The sequence below is a fragment of the Neolamprologus multifasciatus genome, chromosome 7 (genome assembly GCF_963576455.1).
Source record: "Neolamprologus multifasciatus chromosome 7, fNeoMul1.2, whole genome shotgun sequence".
Classification (NCBI taxonomy): Eukaryota; Metazoa; Chordata; class Actinopteri; order Cichliformes; family Cichlidae; genus Neolamprologus; species Neolamprologus multifasciatus.
Genome location: NC_140445.1, coordinates 19447566 through 19473137, shown reverse-complemented (window position 1 = coordinate 19473137; position 25572 = coordinate 19447566). Strand labels below are relative to the sequence as shown.

General features: G+C 38.6%; 2 protein-coding genes across 3 annotated transcripts in view; both read left to right on the top strand.

Moving 5' to 3' along the window:
- The first annotated feature begins 571 nt into the window (after positions 1–571).
- Positions 572–10662, top strand: klhl8 (kelch-like family member 8). 2 transcript variants are annotated; one of them, XM_085167972.1, is made up of 10 exons: positions 572–1684; positions 3142–3307; positions 3487–3636; positions 4001–4187; positions 6268–6411; positions 6883–6994; positions 7189–7357; positions 7445–7604; positions 8268–8469; positions 9066–10662. In XM_085167972.1, the coding sequence occupies exons 2-10, from the start codon at positions 3146–3148 to the stop codon at positions 9187–9189; spliced, it is 1410 nt and encodes a 469-aa protein (XP_085024098.1). In that variant the 5' UTR covers positions 572–1684; positions 3142–3145; the 3' UTR covers positions 9190–10662. The 2 variants fall into 2 exon arrangements, with proteins under 2 accessions (XP_085024098.1, XP_085024097.1); XM_085167971.1 differs by having other exon boundaries at positions 581–1684; positions 3487–3807.
- Positions 10663–11825: 1163 nt separating this feature from the next.
- Positions 11826–25572, top strand: part of LOC146514135 (uncharacterized) — a 20827-nt gene continuing 7080 nt past the window's right edge. Inside the window, 34 exon segments of the mRNA XM_085165361.1 lie at positions 11826–12781; positions 13646–13764; positions 13766–13792; positions 13894–14006; positions 14268–14401; positions 15117–15340; positions 15418–15524; positions 15597–15715; positions 15828–15963; positions 16153–16235; positions 16350–16469; positions 16578–16679; positions 16755–16913; positions 17014–17096; positions 17289–17433; positions 17519–17563; positions 17649–17816; positions 18736–18855; positions 18956–19066; positions 19150–19182; positions 20556–20693; positions 20830–20976; positions 21099–21233; positions 21362–21519; positions 21677–21821; positions 21917–21971; positions 22114–22180; positions 22512–22645; positions 22738–22781; positions 22916–23089; positions 23211–23365; positions 23531–23644; positions 23753–23868; positions 24208–24362. Coding sequence (XP_085021487.1) covers positions 12739–12781; positions 13646–13764; positions 13766–13792; positions 13894–14006; positions 14268–14401; positions 15117–15340; positions 15418–15524; positions 15597–15715; positions 15828–15963; positions 16153–16235; positions 16350–16469; positions 16578–16679; positions 16755–16913; positions 17014–17096; positions 17289–17433; positions 17519–17563; positions 17649–17816; positions 18736–18855; positions 18956–19066; positions 19150–19182; positions 20556–20693; positions 20830–20976; positions 21099–21233; positions 21362–21519; positions 21677–21821; positions 21917–21971; positions 22114–22180; positions 22512–22645; positions 22738–22781; positions 22916–23089; positions 23211–23365; positions 23531–23644; positions 23753–23868; positions 24208–24362 — 3928 coding nt within the window. The 5' untranslated portion in view covers positions 11826–12738.

Below are 25572 nucleotides of genomic sequence, written 5' to 3'. Positions count from 1 at the left end.
TGATTTCCATGGTAAAAAAACTTTTTATTGCTCTTTCATGGAAGTATAATACTATACTATATAATAGGGTGGGGGCAAAATCGATACTGTGTAGTATCGTGATATTTTGTTTGCTAATAATGTATCGATACAGGGACAGCAGAAATCAATATTTTGTTACAAAAAGTTTTTTGTGCTCTGACTTCAGAGCATGTTGATCCTTTTTCTGAGCAAGAATCCTGACATTCCTTCACTGTCCAAATGTGTTTAACTTTTTTTTTGGCAGCAATAAACATGACAGTTTACTTATTTTAATTTAAGACATGTTTTATTTTAATTAAGTTTAAAACTTTTTTATTTAATGTAAAATTATATTTTGTTTTAATTTACTTTCAAATTCTTCAGTTGCTGAATGGGCTGCATAGTTTTCATAAATTGCATAATCAGAATAACTATAATTGTACCAGATGGTTGCATTCATTTAAGTTGGACTAGACTGTAATACAAACCGTTCAGTTTGTCAACAATAAAACTGAAATGAGAGAAAGACTGAGTGTGAGATTTGATATTAGATAAAATGAATATTGATAAAGTTTACCTTTATGTACAGAATCTGAATATCGCAAAATATTTTTAAAAATTGCAATAATATCGTATCGTGGGATGTATGGTGATTCCCACCTCTACTATATAATCCATATTACATTCTTAATAATACACAGATCTGTGTATCGAAATAAAATTGGTCCCCCTTATCCACCTGATTTGGGTGTAGCCCTCACAGGAAAACTGTAATGCAAAGAAAAGACAAAGATAAATCCACAAGGCACTGCTTTCTCTTTTACATGGTGAAAGATGTTTATTCACCTGGCTCAAGTGCATCCCCTAGGAGCTAACGTTTCACTCTATTTATTGGATTTTCATGATGTGAATAAAACTTGTAGCAAAGCATTTGACAGCAGTGAGGTCCCTCATTTTGTATATAGCGCAGCTATCGCCACACATAACTCTATGAGGGGATAAAATATGTTCTGTAGTAAAGTTGATTATTTTCCTGAAACATCCATTTACTCATCATGTTTAGTGGACACACTTTAGCCAAAAAGAATACAGTTGTGTCTGTGATTTCAGTCAGTGTTTGTAAGCTCCATGAATGCATTGTCGCGCTGCACAGCTTTCGTGGACGTTTGAGTTGGTGTTGCCAGGTTCACCTTGGATTGTTCTTCTTGGCTTTTATTCATTATCATACTGCGGTTTGTGGTGTGTTTTCAGAGCGCTTAATATGTTAGGTGGGTTGTGTTGTGTTGTAATCGTTTGAACATAATCTATTGTGGTTGCACTAAACCCAAACTGCAGATGATGATTCACTTGAAGGAACAAGTTCATCAGCTTCTGACTTCATCCACACTATTCCAGGAAACATGATGCTGGGTGGTAAAGGGAACTCCGGTGTTTGGCACATGCAGACATATAGTCAGGCAGTGATTTATGGAATGCTTGAGTTTGTTTCACTGTTGGAGCACACATTTTTCAGTATCACTGAAGGAAACTAGTTTCGATTGAGATTAAAATTTGATTTGTGTAGCCCTAATGTAATGATGTCAAAGTGTGCTATCATGTATTTTCTGTTTTTCTTTTTCTAGGTTGGCAGCAGGTTGATACACTGTCACAAGTTGGTGCTGGCCTGTGTTATCCCTTACTTCAGGTATGTTTTGCCTGTATGGTGTCTTAACCCTGGGGATTTTTCTAACGGCCATAGGGGGAGACTTCTTGGATTTAAAAAAAAAAAAAAAAAAAAAGATATCTGCTTGTACAGAAAAATGTACGACCTAAGGACACAAAGTTTTACTAACGGGTTTATTGTCTCAGTTGTTAGTTTTAAGCCTTATCTAACACAGTATGGTTTGATTTTGTATATTGTGTTCTAAGAACGGTCCACAACTCCCTCATCATATCCAGTTTGCAAATAAATAAGAAAACAATGGCCAAAACTGGCAAACCAGTGACTTTTCCACCTTTTCTTTGTTAAGTTTTACTTTTTCTTTAGTTTTTCTTTACGACGTTGGCTGCTTTTTCAATCATTTTCAGTCCTTGTAGCTGACAGTTTTCAGAGAAATGCATAAATTGGTATTTTTGCAACAACAAGATGATTCCCAAAGATCTATCAGCTCAAAACCTGCAACAGCATGGTGTGCAGTGTGTCCTCACCAAAAAAAAAAAGACAAAAGAAGCGGTGAGCCCAAAAACAAAAAAAACATATACAGTGGTCCCTCGTTATATCGCGGTTCACTTTTCGTGGCCTCGCTGTTTCGCGGATTTTTTTTGTGTGCAATTTTGCATATTCGTTTTTGTTTTGTTTTTTTACAGCTGGATGTTCTGCATCCTGATCGGCTGTAGACAATTTTCAATAAATCTCGTGCCGTGTCTCCTGTACAGTACAGAATGCGTTCAGCTTGTCAAATTTACATAAATTGTCGCTAGCAGAAGACAACAAACACAACAGTGTCAACGTCAAAGGATTATAAGGCGCATTAAGTGAAACCAGTCAAACTTTACTCAACTCATTCTTCTTGCTTCCTCCACTTCCGTACCATTAATTCATTAATGTTGAATTCTCTCACAGCTGCTCTATTCCCATGTTCGGGACCTGAAAACATGGTTTGACTTTGGTTTCATTCTATGATACTGGACTTATTTTTCTACGAAGGTTTGAACTTTGAGAGAGTTTAAACAAGAGAGAAACGTGTCAAAATGTTTACGCCTGTCTGAGAAAAATGTATAAAGTGTGTAGTGAGGGGTTTTACAGCCTTAAAACATCTATAATAATTGTAAAAAATAAAGTTCGCTACTTCGCGGATTTCACCTATCGCGGGTTATTTTTGGAACGTAACACCTGCAATAAACGAGGGAACGCTGTACTGCAGATGAACAGTATTTGAAAAATTTTTAATATTTACATTACAATAATTTATTTAAAAATCCAAACTCTTATTAGTGTTTAAAGTTTATTTTCAGCTAAAATCAGTTTTTATAGACTAAAAGGTTACTGCTATAAGTTTTGATTTTTGGCAACTTGTAATGTGAACCATGGTTGCATTTTTAAACATTAGCTGGTGCCTTGTTTTGAATCTTTCTTTTCAAGTGACTTTTTCATTTCCTCAGGGCCATGTTTCTGTCAGAGATGTCTGAAGCCAAGCAGGAACTGATAGAAATTAAAGACTTTGATGGTGATGCCATTCAGGACCTGGTGCATTTTGCTTATTCCTCCAAGCTCACCTTAACTGTGGATAATGTCCAGCCACTGCTTTATGCTGCCTGCATCCTTCAGGTAGACAAGCACAACAAGCACGAGCATCTGATTATAACATGAACAGAGGTGTCCTGCATTTCAAGTATAGTTTTGATTTACCACATTAATGCATAATGACAGTTTTAATCTAGAAGAACACTGAACTATATAATACAACTCATAATATTTGAAGTTGATTTATTGCCTCTTTCGAATAGGTTGAGTTGGTGGCGAGAGCCTGCTGTGAATACATGAAGGCACACTTTCACCCCACCAACTGCCTGGCAGTTCGAACCTTTGCCGAGAGCCACAATCGGGTGGACCTGATGGACATGGCTGACCGCTACGCCTGCGAGCACTTCACAGAGGTAGTGGAGTGTGAGGACTTCACATGTGTGTCTCCCCAGCACTTGCGTACATTACTGTCCTCCAGCGACCTCAATATTCACTCAGAGACACAGGTGTACAATGCAGCAGTGAAATGGCTAAACGCAAACCCACAGCATCACGAGGCCTGGCTGGACCAGATCATGTCTCAGGTTTGAGAATGGCCTGGAAAGGTTTTTTTCTTTTTTCTTTTTTATAATCTTGAATGTGTGTCAGAAGTCAGAGTTTATCACCTGGTTTACTGATTACCTGAATGTTTAGGGGAATAACTGTGAGTAAAAGGAGTGTTATATAATCACTTTAGCATCCGCATGACACCCGCATGTATGTTTGTCTCTCCTTTAGGTGCGCCTGCCCCTACTACCAGTAGAGTTTCTGACTGGAACTGTGGCAAAAGACGAGATGATCAAAGGTAACCTGAGCTGTCGTGACTTGATGGATGAAGCCAGAAACTACCACCTGCACCTCAACAACAAGGTGGTTCCAGACTTTGAGTATTCAGTCCGTACCATACCCAGGAAGCACACTGCAGGTACCTTTATATGGTGGTGCTCTGCTGTGAGCATGTAACAAGTCTTTTGTTTTATGGCATTTAGAAAGTCATTACAGCACATTTTCTTATCTTTATAAAAGCACACTTGCAGACATAAAACCATGTGGCTTTTTGCAAGTTCATGTGCAGTTATGGACCTATTTACATTACATTACATTAGTACCTTAAATCTGCTGTTATAGGCAGATGGTTTGGGGGTTTTAATTATAGTTGAGCTAGAGATAAGTAGCACAGTGCTGATGAGTATCACTGAAACAACCCAAACTATCTCATCATTCCTAATGATCCTCACTTCAAATAGTCACTGTAACGTGTAACTGTGCTTGCATTTTAAGAATTAAACATAATAAAATTGAAAAGGTGGCAGTGAGACATCGTTGCTGAGCTGCAGAGGCATGTTATAGCAGTCTAAAGTATGGTTGCGCAATTAATTGAATTCATTAAATGTACACATGATCGAGCGATATCGAAAATGCGTGCTCTGTCAATTGAACTCAACACAAAAGCCAATCCTTGACTCCTTCCCATATAAAGAGGACATTTAATGACCTCTCCTGTACCCTTAATGACCAGGTTTTACTCCTCGGTAAATATCAACAAAGACGAGGTTTGATGACAATTTAGAATAGGTTCCAGGTTGATCTGAGGGTAGCCCTAGTAAGCTATATAGTCAGAAACCATCACCAATAACTTTTGAAGCAGGCCTGAAATAGGACAGAAATTACTCCGTTCAGAAAAGAGAAACTCGGGTTACCCCTAGTAGGCGTTCAGGAGGGAAAGATTTGAATCAGTGCCTGACTGCACGAGCCAATCACAGCTGTTCCTTGTACCATGCAGCTTGAGGTTTCCTGGATTAATCTGGCCAAGTAAGACTATGTTAAAAGGAAGATGTACAACAAAAATCAGATGACATCTGCTACAACAGAAGGTACTGGACATTTAATGGGCAATACTTCAGCCACCTGAAAACACCACAACCTAAAATGTAATTCATGCACGAAGGTCAAGAGAAACAGTACAATGTTTGCTAATCTCAAATGTCCATAAAGTGAGCCTGTAGAGTGTGTCAGCTCACCAACATACACTAAAATCACAATTGCAGTCCTATTCCATTTGGCCAAAGCTGAGTGTCTTTAATGGACAAAGGCTTTGGGAAAATGGTAAACATATTATGCCTTTCTCCAAAAGTTGATTCTGTTCATCTGGACGTAGCGTTTTGTGGGAGAAACGTTTCGTCACTCATCCAAGTGACTTCTTCAGTCTCAGCTGACTGCAGGTTTCCCCAATCTTATAAACAGTACATTTGCATAATGACTAAAACCAGCCCACTGAAGGAACAATGGGCTGGGAGGTCAGTTCCTTAATAATAATTATGCAAATTATCATGACCATTGATCAACAACCACTGATCAAAACCCACTGATCAAAGACCAATGATCAGTTATGCCTTTCCGCAGTTATTTTGCAAAAGTGACAAAAAACCTACACTGTCACACCATCACAGGGGAAAAGGTGGGGGTGTCTCAGGGGTTCCAAGTATTTTGTTACAAGTTTGTGTCATGTCCGTCATGCAGATACAATAAATGGAGTGAAAGACTTTATATTTTGCTTCTAGAAGATGCACCGATGTCACACTGCATTGGTTTGCAAACATGTTTTTTTTTATTAAAAGAAATGTAGGACAGTGTATAAGTGAAAGCAATGCTCTGCTTGATGTTTCCAGACTTCTCTTAGTAAAGAAATTCAAGACCTAATTTTCACTCGGATGCTAACAAATAGCTTTCTCCTGCTTCTGGCGAGTAATTTTAATATGTGTGGGTTGCTCTGTCCACCTGTGGATTGTTCTCTGGGATTGTAACAAAAACACTGCACTGAGTTTAAAGGTTGCTGCCATGCCATGAAAAATAAGGGCCCTGAATCTCATGCTCAAATAAATTTTTCAAAACTTTTAATAACTTGTAATTTATATTAACTTTTCCATGTTGGCTAAAGTGTTTTTCATCTTCTTTCTGAAGACCTCAGAGTGCCAGGCATTTGTTCTGTCCAATTGTTTCCTCAGGAGTTTTGTTCTGTGTGGGTGGCCGGGGCGGTTCTGGTGACCCGTTTCGCAGCATTGAGTGTTACTCCATCACTAAGAACAGCTGGTTTTTTGGCCCTGAAATGAACAGCAGACGGCGTCACGTGGGCGTAATATCTGTAGGAGGTAAGAAAGATTTCGTATGATTGCATTACAGAATGTAAACAAGAACATTTTCACCTGAACGATGAAATGTTGAGCTATGGAAGCTGAGGGAGTAGAGTACAACATACTCAGTAAAGTCAAAAGTGGGCACAGATGAGCCAGATTCTCCTGATCACTCACACAGTTAAATTGTCTCATACCAATATGGTTGTCAGTCGGATGCTGCTGTGCAGTGGTGCAAGTGTTCTTGAGGAGAAAGAAATCATAACCATGAAAAAAATGAACAGATGAGTCTGATCCAGGAGAGCTGCACCTTCCAATTAACTGGACATTAAGGATCTGCTGCTAATGCTTGATACTAATAGGACTTATAAGATGTGGCCAATCAGTGATTTTCTGATTAGTGTGCGGTATGTCAATATTAATGGTATCAGTTCATATTCTGGTCATGTGATGGTAAACAAACCGGAAATTACAATTTGTTTTCTTCAGGCAAAGTTTATGCTGTTGGGGGCCATGATGGTAATGAACACTTGGGAAACATGGAGATGTTTGACCCCTTCACTAACAAGTGGATGATGAAAGCGTCGATGAATACCAAAAGGTATCAATCGAAAATTTGCTCCAGTGCAACTCCTGAAGAAAAGTTGGAGTGATTTAAAAATCTTTAATGATCACACAGAAAGAAAAAAATTACAAATTTTGATTGCATAAATTCCTGTTCCATAGTAGGGAATGTACATTTCTTTCTGTGAAGCATTAACTGTATGGCAAGTTTCATGAACATATGTATTTCAGGAGGGGGATAGCCCTGGCAGCCCTTGGTGGTCCTATATATGCTATTGGAGGTCTGGACGACAACTCCTGTTTCAACGACGTGGAGCGTTATGACATCGAAAGTGACTGCTGGAGTGCTGTGGCGCCAATGAACACCCCCAGGGGAGGAGTTGGATCTGTGGCACTGGGGGTAAAACTGAAGTGAAAGGTCAAAAACATCTATCTGATCTGTGATATGTACTCAGCACTTAACTACTTTATACTCTCCCATTTTCAGAATTTTGTGTATGCTGTGGGAGGCAACGACGGTGTGGCGTCACTGTCCAGTGTGGAACGGTTTAATCCTCATCTCAACAAGTGGACGGAGGTCTGCGAGATGGGACAGCGTCGGGCTGGAAATGGAGTCAGCAAACTCAATGGCTGCCTCTATGTAGTGGGTAAGAGGAATTGTAGGAGAACACTTGTCATATTCTTCTCTACAGGCTGATTCGTTGGATAGGCCAATAATGTTTGTTGGAATTTACTGCACGGAATTTATCTGATGCAGTTTGTCAACGTTAGCTTCCTCTTTCATGGGTGCTTCTTTGGTGAACCAAACAAATGCTCGAATCTGGAAAGCTGAAAGTTCGTTGTTTGTAAAGCTGTTTGGTAACTGATTCACAGAAAGAGGATTTTATTGCATCACCTCAATTTAAAGAGTTGTTTGAGGTTCACCAGCTTCAGGTAAAAACATGTAATACTGTTGTATAGCTACTTGTAGAGCTGCTTATAGAACAAAATAACTACGTTTGTTTGAGTAATGAGTCAGGGTTTGCAGCTACCCTTGAAACCCCCACAGAAAGTATTCTAATAGTCATCATAGTGTTGATATCTATACTGAGGTGTCAAAACTCATCATTAAGTGTACTGGGGAGGTCGTTAAATGCTGTCTTTATGGGAGATTGTTAAAAAACAGGTGTTAAACCTGAGTGTGAGGTTTTACTAATATTCTCAGCATTTCACGCATTTTTTTATTTCGCATGGGAGTTTCACATTTATAACAACATCCTAAAACCCCCCCCAAAATAAAATTTTTATGACTGTCTTATAATTTTCCAAAGGTGGTTTTGATGACAACTCGCCACTGAGCTCCGTAGAGCGCTTTGACCCACGAATGCACCGCTGGGAGTACGTGTCAGAGCTCACCACCCCACGTGGAGGGGTCGGGGTCGCCACTGTAATGGGAAGAGTGTTTGCAGTCGGGGGACACAATGGGAACATTTACCTGAACACAGTGGAGGCTTTTGAGCCACGAATGAACAGGTCAGTAGGAGAAGAATGAGGATTGTGTTTCTACATGTACAGAGGTGTGAGAGAATAACTTTTTTCAGTGGGCGTAAAACTGATCAGTAAATGTTCTGGATGCATTCCTGTTTCAAATGTGTTTTTTCCCCACTATTATTCTTCAAGAATATGTATATACAGAAAAAAGCAAAAATTAGGTATTATATTATTAGATGATTCTTAATAAAAGTCTGATGAAAGTAGGGTTACTGGCAGTGGGCAAATTGATCCAACATCATTAATCATCTTTTTACAAGAATACATTATGTCAACTGCTTGGATACCGATAAACCATTCACTTGATTTGAAAATTAAAATTAATATTAAAATATAGGGACTTGAACCATCTATCATTGTAATTTGATTGTTTGTTTTTTTTTAGCTACACTCATTAGACACTCATAAGTCCATAATTATAGATTATGTGGTACATTATATATGTACCATATATTTAGCCTAAAACATTTGAAGGACTTGAGTAGTTTTCTAAATAATGGAATTTTAAAATGACCTCTAAAAGTCCAAAGTGTTCTTGTTGTTAATTGTCTATTGATTTGTGTATCTTTGCTGTTCAGATGGGAGCTGGTGGGCTCAGTGTCTCACTGCCGTGCTGGAGCTGGAGTCGCTGTCTGTTCGTCTCACGTCAGCCAGATCAGAGACGTCGGACAAGGCTCCAGCAACGTGGTCAACTGCATGTGAGCTCCACTCCACGCACTATCAGGCGACTGACTGCCAGGCCACCGTCACATCCGATAACTGCACAAAATCGGAGAAATTTCACCCGATGTTCAGTTTTTTCAGTGAGATTTTAATGACTTGAAGTGCACATTTGACAAATCTGAAGTCTTCTGTGACAAAAAGACACTTTGAAGACATTTGTGACTCCTGCAGGTGTTCTGTACAATCATTGATGTTGTATTTTGTACTGTACTTTTCCTTGTTTCCCTGCTTTGACTGAGTTTTGACTGTTTAAGGGAAAATAGTAGCTGAGCCATGTACATATACAGACCACATGAGAATGAGAGGGGTGCTTTGATTCATATCGTGAACAAGAATGTTTTAGTTGGCCAGTATGAAAGCATTCTAACCATCAGTCCTAATCGGTCTCTCTGTACTCCATCGTAATCTTTCAGAGAGATGTGACACATTAGTAGTTTGAAGGTATTCATACTGGATTCAACACTTGCCTGTGCACCAGTTCATTTAAATTATTCCCTGAATCTGAAATGTGATGTGAAAATGCCACGAAATGTCCAAGACTGTTGCCCTCACATTTCCAGATTAGTGAAAACAAACTTTTAAAGGTTTAGAACAGCTAAAGTAAGGCAGAGCTTACTTGAGTATTTATAGATATTTTTTTCTCCATTATTGTGTTTTGATAATCATTTAGAGCTCACTGATCTAAATCATTGATTAGCGACTGACTGGTGAATTACGCTGCTGCAAGTGCCAAACACACAAAAACTGTAAATGCCAGTCCGGTGTAACAATCTGCTGAAAGTCGACTCATTTACCTCGACTTTAGAGCTGAGAAAGGTGTGATGACTATAACTGAGAGATGAGGTCACTCCTCATCTCTCAGTTATAGTCATCACTAAATCATTAAAGCAATATGGTGCACCTCTTTGGTTCTTTTCCATTATTGCATCGAGATCTGGTCAGAACTGACAGAAGCTGACTTTGAAAACACTGACAGTGTTTTCAGATTTATAAAAGATTGTGTCTGTGGATGGTTGTTCCATTATATTTTAATATATGAACACTTTTGTATACCAATATAGCCGTGTCTTTGGCATTATTCTTTACTAACTAATCCATTGCTGTGCACTATTTTCCTAGACTAGATGTGAAGTCTTGAGTATATTTTTGTCAGAAATGGAGAATTTAAAAAGTTTCAAGTTGTTCATCAATACATACTTATTTCTGCCATATGAAGAAAGAAAATATTATTTCTGATAATGTTTGTATGAGTAAAATACATATTATTGCAGATTTCTCTCTGGTATTATTAATATCATTTTTACACTAAAATTAAAGCCAACTTTATTAGTAAATGAGTCTTTTGTAAACTTTGCTGTGTAAGCTTGGTGTTCTTCCTCCTTTTGACTGCTTCCATTTGGTGGTTTATTTACATGGTATCAGTTGGCACAATAAAGATATATGTAAATGTTACTTGGTGAGATTCCTCTTTTATTTCTGGATAATCTGATGTTTGTCTTCTGGCTTAAAATGTTAAAACAAAAACAACAGTGACTATTACAAAGTTAGTACATTTACCTCATAGACAGTACAAGACTTCTGCAAGATACGCTCCTCTAATAGATGCAATATCTGGTTTTCTGAAGAAGCAAAAATATCAATAAAAAAAACTGGAATTTATTCACTGTGTTGTTCATCATTATTATTCATTTTAATGATATGTTACTTGAGTTAACCAGCTGTCTGTTTTACCCCCACTGTCAGCTCCTATGAGGTTGTTCTGTTCTCTTTACTCATTCATTTTATGAGCACCACTATCAGAAGTCCTGACACAGTGACTTTGGTAAAATGGAGAAGCTGTTTATGGGCCTTGCTTGTTGATATTTAGCAGCAAGTAGCAAGAAGAAGTGATGCTATATAAGCCTGATACCTGGTGTGTCCTCTCTTTAATCTGTGGTATTGCCCAAGGATCTATCTTGGGTCCTTTAATTACTATAATCCTGTCAGAGTAAAATGGGAGAACATTCCTTTCCCAAAAGTCCATCAACTGGTGTCCTCAGTTGCCAGATATTTACAGACTCCATATTTTCCTTAAAAGGTCATTTAAAATTTAAAATGTAAAAAGAAATCTGTTTCCTATGATCTATGTCCCCTCTAGTTTCTAGCATGTGAAACATCTAGAGACTGCAGATGATTAGTAATGCTGCTGCAGGCTAGGGACAACAGAATTTTTCAGATTCACTGGCTACTTGTTAAATTGTGCTAAACTGATTTTAAGATTTACTCCTTTTCTTTCATTAAATAAAAGGTCTAGTTCTAGTATCTGCGGTCCCCTAACTTTATGTGATCTCCACCACTGCTTGAGATTCTCTAGCAGATCACTAATGAATATTCTTAATTTAGTGGCCTGACATTTTCACCCACTTTTGTGTGACTTATTTTTTTCATAATTGTGGAATTTGTTTTAAATATACGTGTCCTTTTTTTTAAAAAAAAAACAAACAAACAAAAAAAAAAAATCAAATGTCGTTTCCATTTTATTCCTGATTGCATTTCTATTTATTGTGTTTACAGTGGAAATTCAGCTTCTTAGAAAATTTTGTTACAGCTTTTTTATTTTTTAGCATTTCATAACACTTTTTAAAAATATGATACATAATTGTAGCAATGAAAGAATAAATGAGAATTTAACTGCAAATTTGAGTTTATTGTTTTGTAACATCCTTATAAACCATGTTAAAAAGTAACAGAGGCAGAGGTTTGGCAGTACATATACGTTTATTGACCGTTGACATGTGGTTGTTTATAACCTGTGTATTCTGTGAGCATGCGCTCTTTGTACTGGTTACGCACTAAACTTTGGATTTTTTGTGTAAAAAAACAAAACAAAAAAACACCCCAAAACTGGTGTGTTTGCATTTTTATATACTATGAGAAACCTACCTGACATGCTGTTTGGACCAATTATTTTGTGACAATGTCACAAATCAGTTACATCAAATTAATTGCTGATAAACTTTTGATATTTGAGTAGCAATGACATTTTACTCATACAAGAGCAATCAGGGTTTTATGTTTTAAAAATATTCAAGAAAAAAAGTTTAGTTAACAACAGTCTGAAATGAAATAATGTAAAAATAGGCTTAGAAAGAAATCTTGGTTTTCAATTGAAAAACATTGTTTATTACTGATAGTTGTTGTTAGCATTAATACCACATGGTGAAATCAAAACGCCCATCTTTATTTTTTATTCATTTTTATTGGCTTGGGTTTTATTGACACACAGTAGCAGACTGCTGCAGTTTTTAAATGACCGTCACATCTGTTTTACTACTTTCAGTCTTTGGACCCTGGAAGACTGCTGAAAAGAGGAAAACCAACGAAAAGCTTCTCAGAGGGGGCAATACTTGGAGCTAGAGCACATCACTCACTCACACATACGCTGTCAGGCTCGGGGGACGTTAGAGAAACGACTTTGCTATAGTAGGATGTGCATAAGCACTCCTTAAGACAGCAAAAATATTAATTAAAAAAGCAAACAGACAAAGAATGCTTCTGAAGCTGTTGAGCTTTGCTGCTGTTCTTACTGGAGGTAAGTCAGGCTCTTATAATTACATTTTTAAATTGTATGTTTGACAATCTTATTTTTATTTTTCCTCTTTTTCCCCAAAAAATGTGCCAATCACAGAAAGTAATGATTCAGTTTTTTATTTTGAAAAACAGAGATTTTTTTAATCATCTTAAAAAGCAAAACATCAGAAATATGGACTGTTGTTTTCTGATGTAACCTGGCTGCAGGAATAATAATTACATTTTGCAATATTGGTTTAAAAAAAGCTTTTGGAAGAACATGATGCGCAGAAGATCATGTGACCCAAAGTCTCAGGAAGACACTTACGAATCTAAATGTAATAATTACTTCCATTAGCGCAGTATATTTAACTGCAGATATCACAGAAGCTTGATTTATTTTTTAATTTTTAGTCTTTATTAATTGATGCTTAGGTTTAGGTTAGAATTCGGTGCTTTTTTATGATTGCTTGACTAATTAAGGATTCGTGGAAATCATGCGCAAAGTTGTTAAAGTGAAACATTTACCAAAGATTTGTGCAAACTGACTGACATGGCTAGACTGTAGCTCTGTCATGCGACTTTTATGATTGATGAGCATTCAGCGTTCAGCTGATCAACTGGGGGAGTTGTGTACTTATCAACCCAGCAAAGTAGTCACAGTCTCTATAATAAAAGCATTATAGAAATTCACCTGAAGTGGAGAAGTAATGTAAATATCTAAACATCAGACTATGCAGAGAGAGATCATAGTGAAGAGATCATTTTCTCCCATAAGTAGTATTACATCAAAACCGAAAAGGAGCATATTATATCTATGTGGCTGGAAATGTGCTGCCTCACATGCTAACTTTCCTGCTTTGCTGTGTTCTTTCAATATTTTCAGCTCATAGCCAGTGCCAGTCAGGCTGGAGGGAGTATGAGAACAAATGTTACTTCTTTTCAACTGATACAAAGTCATGGTTGGAGGCAAATGAATTTTGTCTGGAGCATAACAGCAACCTGATTGAGCATTCAGGACATTCATGAGGGCGTGTGAGAAACAAAAAACGGGAGACATTAACAGAGGATTACATAAATAATGTTGTATCATTTTTCACTCTCTGGTTTTATATTTTCGTGTCCCGTTTCTAGTTATGGGTGAGGACACAAATCAGCTCAGAGATCTACTGGATCGGCCTGAATGACCGCACCGTGGAAGGTGTCTGGGAGTGGAGTGATGGGAGTCCTTTTATACAATATCTGTCGTATGTAATGCGTTTACTACTCTAGTGAAGCCCAACTTATTTATTTTATTTAGTAACCATGGTTCTTTTTCCACACAACTTCCATTGCACGTGTACTCATCTTTGTGGGTGAGCTTTTCCTTATCTGACTTGAGGGTCAAAGCCATGTTTGGGCATATCAGAAAGGCGTGAAAGTCATTAACATAATACCTGATCATTAAGAAATAAATGAAAGATATGTAATTTTATCCATAATAATTATCCATTACGCTCCTATTTCAGACACTGGATGTCAGGCCAGCCTGATGACTGGAATGATAATGAGGATTGTGGTCAGGTTGTAGGCTATAACTTTGGAGCGTGGAATGATGAAAACTGCGATAACAAGAGGAAATACATCTGCAAACACATCAACTGTAAGTGAAAAGAGCACAGTGGGGGAAAATTGGTTTGATCACCTCTTTAGCCACGCAGTTTAATCCAGTTTTATTTATACAGGTTTTGCACACATTGCATGCAGTGATCATTTGATATAATGGATTGTGGTGTAAAATTTACATGATGTATTAACATTGTTGTTTATACACCAGGCCAACAATACAATATACAAAATTGCTTCACATTTCCCTAGTCACCATGCATGTTGTAACCATAATAAAATCTGAGTGTTGAACATCCATGTCACCTGACACCACTCTGTGTGGTGGGACTGGGGCCAAATACTCAAAATCTCTGGTTACTTTTACCATGTGCATGCAAGATTAGTGCATAAGTACACCATGCCATTATAAGCTGGAAATAGCTTTTTTAAAAATGTCAGTTGTTTAAACAAATCTGGAAGTTTCTCAACTTAGACTTTAATTGTTTATAATACCCATAAATCAAGTGCAAAGTTTGTGATGTCTATTTGGGAATAACAACCAGAGAAATAGTAGTGAGCCTAAGAGGTTTGGCTTGAAAAAACAGTAGTTACTAAATGTAACCCTGATTCTATGAGTATGAGCGCAACACCCCAAACATGTCATACCACTGGCTGTGTGATGTGGCCAGAGCTTAGTCTGTGCCTAAGGACACGTCGTAAATCATTCTTCGCTATAGCAGCTTAAACATATTTTCTTCCTTCCTCCTCAGCAAATCCTAGCCCACAGTGTGACTTAGCTAACGGGTGGATGACGTACGGCTCCAACTGCTACAAGTTTAAATCAGACACAAGAAAGAGCTGGACATCAGCTAGGCATGACTGCGTGGCGGATGGAGCAGACCTGGTGTCCATTACTTCAGCAGGAGAAAACCAGTTTGTCACGGCAAACATGGGTGAAACACATCTTGACCTCTGGATTGGGCTTTCTACACTGGTAAGAGAGGCATAGTGTAGGATTAGTGAACAGACTTACTTCTTTCTAAATGGATAATTTGACCTTTGTTTCTCCAGAAATGCAACAAGATTTCATGTCAAGTGGAAGTGGGGAACAGTCAGCTTGCCTGGTCTGATGCTACACAAGTGGGCTACACAAATTGGGCTGAAGGTCAACCCACAATGTAAGGTTTCATACTGTTGAAACAGACTCTCAAAGTCAATATTAATTGACTAAATCTTGCATTTTCCAACAGTGACACTCAGGTTGGCAGCTGTATTGCAATGATCAAGGATGAAACCAGTTCATTTGGAGACTGGAGGTCCCACGTCTGCAGACACGAGCGTCCTTACATGTGCAAACGTCCACTGAATAGTAAGACTGATTGTTTTGGAAACACAAGGTTTACCATTGTGAAAGCATTTTATTTGGTTTCTGTTTTTATCTCTCACTATTTCCAACTCTTGTTTTCCCTTCTCACCTGCAGCCGTCTGCCCTGCTGGCTGGCAGAGCTTTGGTGGCAGTTGTTACTGGATGGTCAGTAATATCAATCTCTTGACCACCTGGCACGAGGCTTTTACAAAGTGTTCTGATATAGGGGCTCACCTCCTGATTATAAACAGGTAAAGAAAAAGAAAACTGCAAGTTTCCAATCAAAGTGAGACTATTCTGACCAATGATAGTGTTACCAACTTCCTAAATAATAATAAGTTGCATAGTCTTGTCTTAAGAATTTAGGCTTCATGAGTTCATGTATTTGATCACACACAGTGATTCTCATCTGCCATGTTTGTTCCATTCTCCATGTGTAGTCAAGAGGAACAGTATTTCATTAATGGGAAACTCCCAGACTTTCATCAAGTGGACATACCTGACATGTGGATTGGTTTATCAGGTCCTCTATGATTTGGTGCTCATGAAAATTTGAAAAAAGACATTGCCATTTTATACACGATTAATGAGAAAGCTGTCTAAAATCTAAAGTTATTTATGTTTGTAACATTACCAGATAAGGACCAGGATGGCCACTTCAAATGGGTGGATAAAACCGAAATAACCTTCTCAAACTATGGTGCCGGTTGGCCCAGAAACACTGAGAACTTCTGGGACTGTGGACAGATCTTTACGGGTAAGGATCGGTGCTCTGTTGCTCTGTTCCTAAGCTAATCGTTTCGTGTGTCATTAGATTGAGGCTGCTGTTACAAGACCGATTAACGTTCTCAACATTCTTATCCAGGAAATTATGATGGCAAATGGGAAACAACCAACTGCTTTAAGAGCCTGGGATACATCTGTGAGATGACTGGGGGACAGAACCCGAAACCAACTTCAGCTCCTGGTCAGTCAAACTTCACATTCTCTCTTTCCTTGCGGTCAGACCACACCTTTACTGATAACTGTTGATTTGCTTTAGATTCCCACTGTGACACTGGATACTTGTTGTATGGGGACTTCTGCTATTACTTTGAGACCAAGATGGTGAAAAACTGGCAAGATGCTGAAGCACACTGTACCAGAGAGCAGGGTCACTTGGCCAGCTTCCACAGAGAGGAAGAGCTGAGTTTCCTGATTGGTGAGTTACTAAGAGAGCAAATCAAACTATGACTAAAGTGAAGTATTTCATTAACACACTCTATCAATGCTGATGTGTTTTTGTCTTGACATTTTGATAGCTCACATGCCAGGGGCAGCCTGGGTGGGTTTGAATGACATTAATGTTGAAAACCAGTTTGTATACACCGATGGAACACCTGCAGTAAGTGCCAAAGCCAGAGCAACCTATATGGCACCAAAACATGTATTTCTAACCTATTTTCTTATACTGTGTAAAAGTGTGAAAACATTCATCACAAACCTAAAAAACTTGAGACTATCCTCTATCCTTCATAATATTTTACGGTGTCAAAATTTTACACATGAAAATACTCACGGTTTCTCCTGATCTCAGGATTTTCTCCCATGGGCGGAACACCAGCCTGACAACTGGCAGAATAATGAAGACTGTATGCACATCACAGGAACGACTCACAATGATCCTGGAAAACTCAATGATGACTTCTGCACAGCCACAAGGGATTATATCTGCAAAAAAGGTGTGATAAATGCATTTATCTTTCTGAATTAATTTTATATATTGAGTTTATATTTAGAGTTATTCCTTGTTTTGTATTTCTGTAGCCAAGGGACAAGGGCCTCCTCCCCAGCCTCCAACATCTGGACCAGGTCAGGCTTTAAGCTACACTGACAAATGATGATTAAATACATTTATCTCAATGTGCAAATGTGTGAGCAGTTGTGTTTGTTACAGGCTGGAACGATAAATGCGGTTCTTGGACCGCTGATCCTTTCAATGACTACTGCTACCTGTTTAACTACCTGTCGATGAGGACGTGGGCAGAGGCTCGAGCTGACTGCGTCAATCAGGGAGGAGATCTACTCAGTATCACTGAGCCCTTTGAACAGACCTTCATACAGGGTATGATCCTTACATCTTTATTTCACTGTTCAGATGAAAAAGATGGTCATTTGTTGTTAAACAGAGTGTTACAGAGGCCCTGCTTCATTAATATTTGGGTATTAGAATCATATATCATACTATAATACATCATTAACATATCATAACTGATTTAAAACGATTAAAAAACATGAATCGTTTTTTAACATTACATAGGAAGATTACAGAACGCATGTTACAGATAAAAAAAACTGAATGAACTGTAACTGTATGACTGTAACTGTACTGTATGAAATAAAAAGGGGCTGTGAATGATCCCATTCTTTCATATAAGTTGCTAAAATAGGTTGATAACTTGAGGACTAAAGGATTCTATTGAATCGTGCTGTTGCTCCTAAATATGAAAATATGACATTTTAAATCATATTTCAGTGTAATAATATGCTAAATGGGATTTTTAAATTTTATTTTAGACTACATATTTTAACTGCTTTTCTCAATTTCTCAGTCAACTTCTCACTTTTCAGTTTGTAGGTGTTTCAGAGCTGATATGTGCAGATCTTTGCTTGAAATTTATGCTTGAAAAAGTTTGCAGTTTGGAGATTGTGTAGCTTTCATGTATTGTAGAATTTTGGAGCGGTGTAACTAGTGATGTCTTTTTCAATGCTACCACTAGTGGGCACTGGAGACTTTTTCTCCCCTAAATACTGTAAATCATCTTCAAAGACTGACTGGGTATACAGGTACACTCCCACTTTTGGGTGTGGCTGGTGCAACAAAGCACACATAACTGCAACCAAGGAGTGAAAAGGGCCTAGAACTTTGCTCATTAGTCTGGTGTTTTATCTTTATCTTCACATTTTACTGTTTTTTATTTCTTTAGATCTGTTAATAATCTCAACTTGCTATAATTTGCTGCTTTTTTAAAATATCCTCTCAGCTTTAATCCAGCAGAGTCCCACTGGGATCTCTATGTGGATGGGGGGTCATGACTCCATGACTGAAGGTGGTTGGGAATGGACAGACGGCTCTCCATTCAGATTCATCCACTGGAATGCAGGTTAAAGGCCAAATCAGATGCTTTATAAATACTTACAGACTTAAAACTAAAGACTAAAAACAGAAACTAAAGTGAAAAATATGCTCGTCTTTTCTCACAGGGAACCCAGATGACTATTATGGCGAAGACTGTCTGAGTATGCTCATAAACAGTGGCTACTGGAATGATGACAACTGCGAGTACAAGAGAGGATATATCTGCAAGCGGAGAGGTGAGAAATGATGCTCCAGATGATGCTTGGAAAATAAGAATTTGACAATTTTCAGATTGCTGATAGATGTTTACTTTTTCCAGGAAGAACACCTGAGCCACCCCCACCTCATGATGGTAACAGTGATACCTTAGTGTTAATTTGAAACAATAAACAGATACAGTTGATAAACAGAGCAAGAGATTGCCAATGTAGCATTTCTAAACATACTAGTTTTCTTTAAAAAGCATAAATAATTTCAGCTTGCACATAATAACAGAATTATTACAGAAAAACCAAAAATGACCGCAGTGAATATATCATTGGCCTTGTGAAAAACTAACCCCTTTACTGACTAATAGCACAAACCACTGCTGTGCAATGATGTGCTGTAAATTTTCAATGCTTAAAGTTTGTAAAATCAAGTAAAAACGGAGGTTTATCTTCCAATTTACACACAATATAAAAAACTGCTGTCTCAGTTGTCACCTGAAGAAAAAAAAAGAAATCAGTTTAGACTTGAGAAAAAGAACTGTCACTGCTCACAAAGCAGGAGATGGATATAGTTATCACAGCATTTCTAAAGTTTCAAGAACTGGAGTGAGAACTATTATAAAGAAAATCAAAGAGAGCCACACCTGGCAGATGTAGAAAGTGAAAGATTTCAAAGAATGAGAAATATGTCCAGAATAACTGCAAAGACACTAATGAATAACTCAGCCAAGTCAGGAATTATAATCTTGAAAAGGACAATCACTAGAACTCTACACAGGAACGGACTGTGAGATTACAGACCAAGAAAAACTCCTCTTCTGCAGAAAAGATGAGTTTAAGCTGGACTGAAGTATACTATAGACAACTTGGAGAAAGGTTATGCATACTGGATGCATTCCCTTTGGTCAGATGACATGAAACTAGAGCTCTTTGCCCACAGAGACACTGATTGTATTTAGAGAAAGAAGAGAGAGGTTTACAACCTTAAGAACACTGACAATGACTCAAAACGTACATCACTCCTGGTGAAGAACAACCTCCAGAAGACCAAAGTGGATGTTACTGACTGCCCAAAACAAAGCCCTGACTTGGAACATCTTGGAAATTTGTGGGGTGAACTGAAGAGCCATGAAAGAAGACCATCGAATCTGCAGGAGGTTGAGAGAATGGACTGGAATCACTCAGGAGATGTGTGAGACCTGCTGAAAACTACAACAAATGACTGCAGGCTATTATCCAATGAAAAAATAAAATATGCAAAACTGACTATTGGTATAAGGGAGGCTAATAATTTTTTGGTTTTGGTGAAATATTTTTTTTCTATGTGCAAAGTAAAAAATTGTAAGCCTCCAAATTAATACTAGAATATTTGGAAAAGTTGTGTTAAAAATTCCTTGCTCTGTTTAAAGGTACTTTCTGTTTAAAGGAAATTTTCATGTTTAGGCTAATTATTCTACCCTCATCTATAATATATATTATTTTTGCACTGGAATAACGCATCAACTTTTTATTGTAGGCTTTGTGACTGCACTGGTATGCCAGGGCTCCGCTGCTGTCCTTCATTGTCCACAGGAAAGTGTGATCAACATCCAGTCTGCTTTCTACGGACGAAACAATGCCGACATCTGTCCACACTTCGATGGCTCAGGAAGTGGTGCTGCACATTTGTTACAACATATATTGATGATTTATATTTGATTCAGTGATTTTTTGAAAACTTTATCTGCAGATATGTATCAATGTAAATCAAATAAACTAATTAAGTAAATATTGATATTACTATATTCTAGGCAGTTGCACAGTAGATGGCATCCTCCCTAAGTACAGAAAAATGTGTGACAACCATCCGTTCTGCGTTGCGTATGCCAATGTGGACCCAGACCCCTGCCCCACTGTTTCCAAATATCTTGAGCTCATCTACAGCTGTGAACAAAAAGGTAACTTCTCCATCGGTTTCTCTAAACATTTTATAATCAGTGCTAATGTTTACTGTAGTATTACATATTTATCTTGAGTTAGTGCAATTCCGGCTTCATGCTTTTGTGCTTTGAATGCTCAGTGTGCCTGCACGGCTTGGGTCTTGAACATGGCAACATCTCAGATGCCATGCTCTCTGCTTCCTCCTCCATTGGGTCCTCCACTCCTAACAAAGCTCGTCTGAATGGAAATTCCTGCTGGATGCCATCAGGAAATGGTATGCACCAACTCAGGGATCACACATGTGTAATAATGTTTGAATTGTTAGTTAAAACTTGAGGTTAGGGTTCTGGGTTTTGGCACAACAAAGGTCCTATCTTCTACCCTGTCTCTGTCGTCTTACAGCTGCTTCAAGCTGGATTCAGGTCAACCTTGGTGAGACCAGAAAAGTGACGGGGATTGTGATTCAGGGTTGCCCACAGAATGACCACTGGGTCACCAAATTTAAGATTCAGCACAGTATGAATGGATTGACCTGGACTGACTACACAGCTGATGGGAATGTGAGTAAGAAGTGCACGAAACTGCATAGCGACTTTCTGTGGTCTACTACCTGCCAGACATCAAGACTGTTCAAAGCCACACTTGGGAGCTCTTGGACAGGTTTATCTGTTTAAATATCCATGATAACAATTTTCTATTTCTCTCATTCATTTCCAGTTTTTACCAGGAGCAACAGACAGAAACACTGCTGAGACTCAGCTGCTGGGGACGCCTGTGTCAGCTCAGTTCATCCGCATCCTTCCAGTGGAGTTCAGCAGTCAGGCAGGCCTTCGGTTTGAGGTGTTAGGATGCACGCCGGACTGTAAGGAAACTGACTTAACTCCAGATTAAACCTTTTTTCAAATACAAATCTAAATTTATATGGTTTGTCATTATAAAATATCGGTTGTTCAACAGATGCAGTTACATGTGCCAGCAAGCCCAACTTCAACTTTGCTAATGATAAAATGACGTAAGTAAAAATATATTTTTCCTCTTTTTTTTTTTTTTTTTTAAACAAATATACTGTAATAAAGTTGAATTTGTAGCTCTTTGTGTCATTGTTCTTTGGATTATTAGTCACACATTTCTACACTAATTTTCATGTCTTTCAGTGTCCACTGTCCAGCAGACTGTGCCAAAGCTGGTTACACAGTGTATGGCACTACATTGTATCGAGGGGTACGTAAAAAATAAATAAATAAAAGAACACTTTTTAATTAGAGTATAGCATCACGTCACTTAAACTTCTGGGATATTAATATGGTCAGTTAAGTAGCAGAGGTTGTTAATTAGTGTCAGTATCACTATTGATATCTAGACCCAACAGAGGTTGCACAACTAGTCTGACTCCTCCAGGCTGGCACATCAGTACGTACCATTGCCAGAATGTTTGTGTCTCCTAGAAAGATAACCAGCATGTGTTTCCCCTTTGGAAATCTGATGTCTTTTCAAAGATTTTTTTTAATGTTGTTCTGTGCAATGCATTACCTCGCTCTTCTTTCTTAAACAGGACTCAAACATCTGTGCAGCAGCTATCCATGCTGGAGTGGTTCTGAATGAGATTGGAGGAGACTGCACTTTGCTAAAAGCTGACGGACAGAACTTCTACCCTGGATCCACGAGGAATGGCATTACCTCACGGCAGTGAGTAGATGAGTTTCTTAGTTCAGTCTTGTTTTGTTTTTCAGTAGCGGGGCAGTCCCGAGAGGCTGATTCAATGCCTTTACTTTCAACAGATATGATGGAAACTATGCTGTGTCTTACTTTTTTGCAGATGGAGGTAAGCTGACATGCAGTTAGAACCTCTTAATTTCTTTCAGCTTCCACTTTTTGAAGAAATAATGATGATTTTGTGAGTTAATCTGTTCTTGGTGGTTGTTGTTCTGCCGTTTCTTTTTCCACTCTCTCCCACAGAGCTGAGATGCTCCGGACCTGACTGGTTTGAGTTTGGGGACTTCTGCTACAAACCTTTTGGAGACAAAAAGACGTGGCATGATGCTCAGAGCAGCTGCAGGGCTCTGGGTGCTGAACTTGTCTCCATCCTCTCCATGACAGAGCAGAGCTGGCTGGAAGGCTACCTGTACATGGGTATGGATTTACACTTATTTTCTCTGTGTTTAAACTAAAGTAGATGTTAAAGGTTTAGAAAAGCCTTTTGCATTCTTAAGTCACACTTGATTTAAACTTGCTATTTATTTGTCCTTCACAGCCACCAGTGACGTCTGGATTGGTCTAAATGACCTATTTTATGCTGGCATGTTCTCATGGTCTGATCAACATATAACAACATTCACCTACTGGGCTCCAGGGGAACCCAACAATCATGATGGGTTCAGTGAGGACTGTGTTGAGATGTTGCACCAGGTGAGAAACCTGAAAACCCTCACTGGTGAAAGCAAATAAAGTGATTGTAGTCAGTTGTGGTCTTTTTGACATCAATCATAATTGATTGATTGATTGATTGATTGATTGATTGATTGATTGATTGATTGATTGATTGATTGATTGATCATACTAATTTTCCTTCAGTCTGGCCGATGGAACGACGTGACCTGCACAGAACTCAATACATACGTCTGCAAAATGCCCAAAGCACATTACCCACCGCCTTCTGTACAGCCCACTGTGTACGGATGTTCTCAGGTGCGACAAACATCGACTTGTCACATTTCTCTGCCTTTTCAAGTTTAACCTCGCACTGCAGAAGTGACAATGCCAGATGTGTAATAAGGTGTTTAATGTGTCTGTCAGGGCTGGGAAGCATATGGCTACTCCTGCTACTGGATGGAGGAGACGACTAGGAGCTGGTCTGATGCGAAGGCCTTCTGTGAGGAGCAGGATGCCATCTTGCTGCATATTGGAGACATGTGAGTCACATGTCTGTCTGAGGGTGATATAAGGTTGCTTATTATTGCAAAACTACAGATTCTGGATTTTATGTATCTGGATGATACATAAAATCTTAGCCTATACTTATGGTGCTATAATCCAGTGTCACTCAACAACACTCTTATCTCTGAGAAACTCATGAAGAAGAATTTTCCTCCCCTGTGATTCACAGAATATTTCATACTTGTTTTTTTTTTTTAAATTGCTCCACTTGTATAGGGGCAAATTTTTCCAGCTGAGGTTGTGCACTCTAATAGTCTTTTTTGTACATTATTGTCTGTTTGTCATTATCATCTCTTTGTTCCGTTTTCCTGCAGCTATGAGCAGTCACATTTTACAGCAGCGCTGTCAGGAAAGACTGGTTTTTGGTGGATTGGCCTGCGTGCTCATGGGGGGGCAGGTGGAGGGGTGGACTACATTTGGGATGATGGTTCATCTCTCAGCTTTACTCACTGGGACAGAAACCAGCCAGGTACTGACCTAACACTGACCTAGATAAAGCTGGCTAGCTTCTGCATTTCTGAAATATTTCACTTTTTCTGGTCCCATTGACTTTGAATGGAGAACCATCTTTCTCTCACCTCTGCTTTGTATGTTGAAGGTTGTGGCTTCAAGTACAGCATGGGACATTTTTCACAATGATTTGTTTTGGTATATATTGTGTTATACACATCAACACATATTTCAGATTTTTTTTTCTCCTCATCTTAGACAGAAAGCTGTAAACATTTTCCTGTTTACAAAATTATTTCAGAGGGACAACTTTACAACAACAAGGTAAATGTCGCTGAGGTGGGCTGGTTTAGCTCAGTTGGATGAGCAGGCGACCATATGTCGCACGGCTGATAGGGGCTGGCCTGTGTTCGAGTCCGACCTGCAGCCCTTTGCCGCATGTCTCCCCCTCTCTCTTTCCCACCACTTTCCTGTCAGTCTTCACTGCATCTATCTAATAAAGCCAAAAAATATAATGTCTGAAAAATGTTCTGCTCTTCTTCCCTTTTCTGGGAGGCAGTGGGGAGGTAGAGCGTACAGCCCAATCTGGTGGGGAAGTGTGGGAAGCCGGATCGAGCGCCCCCCTTCCGGCTCTCCTCTCTGCTCTCTCCAATCTTATCTTACTTACTTGTCTTACTCCTCTCTATCACCTTTTCTGTCCCTTTGAAGACATAGAATAAACTGCAGAAAACTTAACAGGTAAAAGAAGTGAAATAACAATTTTAACATAAACCAGTGACACACACTGGGGCCTGATCAACCCTGGCAGGGCCTCCTTGGATGAGGGTGTCCAGTGATAATGGCCAAAACACCCGATGAATCCAAGGTCCACTACTGATGATGTGTCCCAAATTTTAATAATTTAGATCAGATCTCTAATCCCTAAACCTAACCAAGGAAAAATGGCAGATACCCAGCTTGGGTAAAAAGAATGAAACTTGAGGCACACAACAATGTGTGCCGCTGGTAAAGTTTCTGGGCTGCTTTTCCTCATAACAGCCATCCCCCAAGATTTTCTCCATTAAAAGCAATTCATTGTCAGTGATTGTAACATCTAATCCTTTTACTGAATAAAGCCAAATATATATATATATATATATATATATATATATATAAAATGTCTCTAGGGTGAAGGTGACTACATTTTGAAGAAAAACAAACTTGTAGGACTGAAATTCTTCCAAACACTG

Bases quoted from the DNA above. Each gene is read 5' to 3' on its own strand.
- klhl8 (XM_085167971.1), top strand. From the start codon at position 3,146: ATGTTTCTGTCAGAGATGTCTGAAGCCAAGCAGGAACTGATAGAAATT. The intron at 3,308-3,486 runs GTAGACAAGCAC...TCTTTCGAATAG, and splicing joins ATGCTGCCTGCATCCTTCAG to GTTGAGTTGGTGGCGAGAGC. The intron at 7,358-7,444 runs GTAAAACTGAAG...TCCCATTTTCAG, and splicing joins TTGGATCTGTGGCACTGGGG to AATTTTGTGTATGCTGTGGG.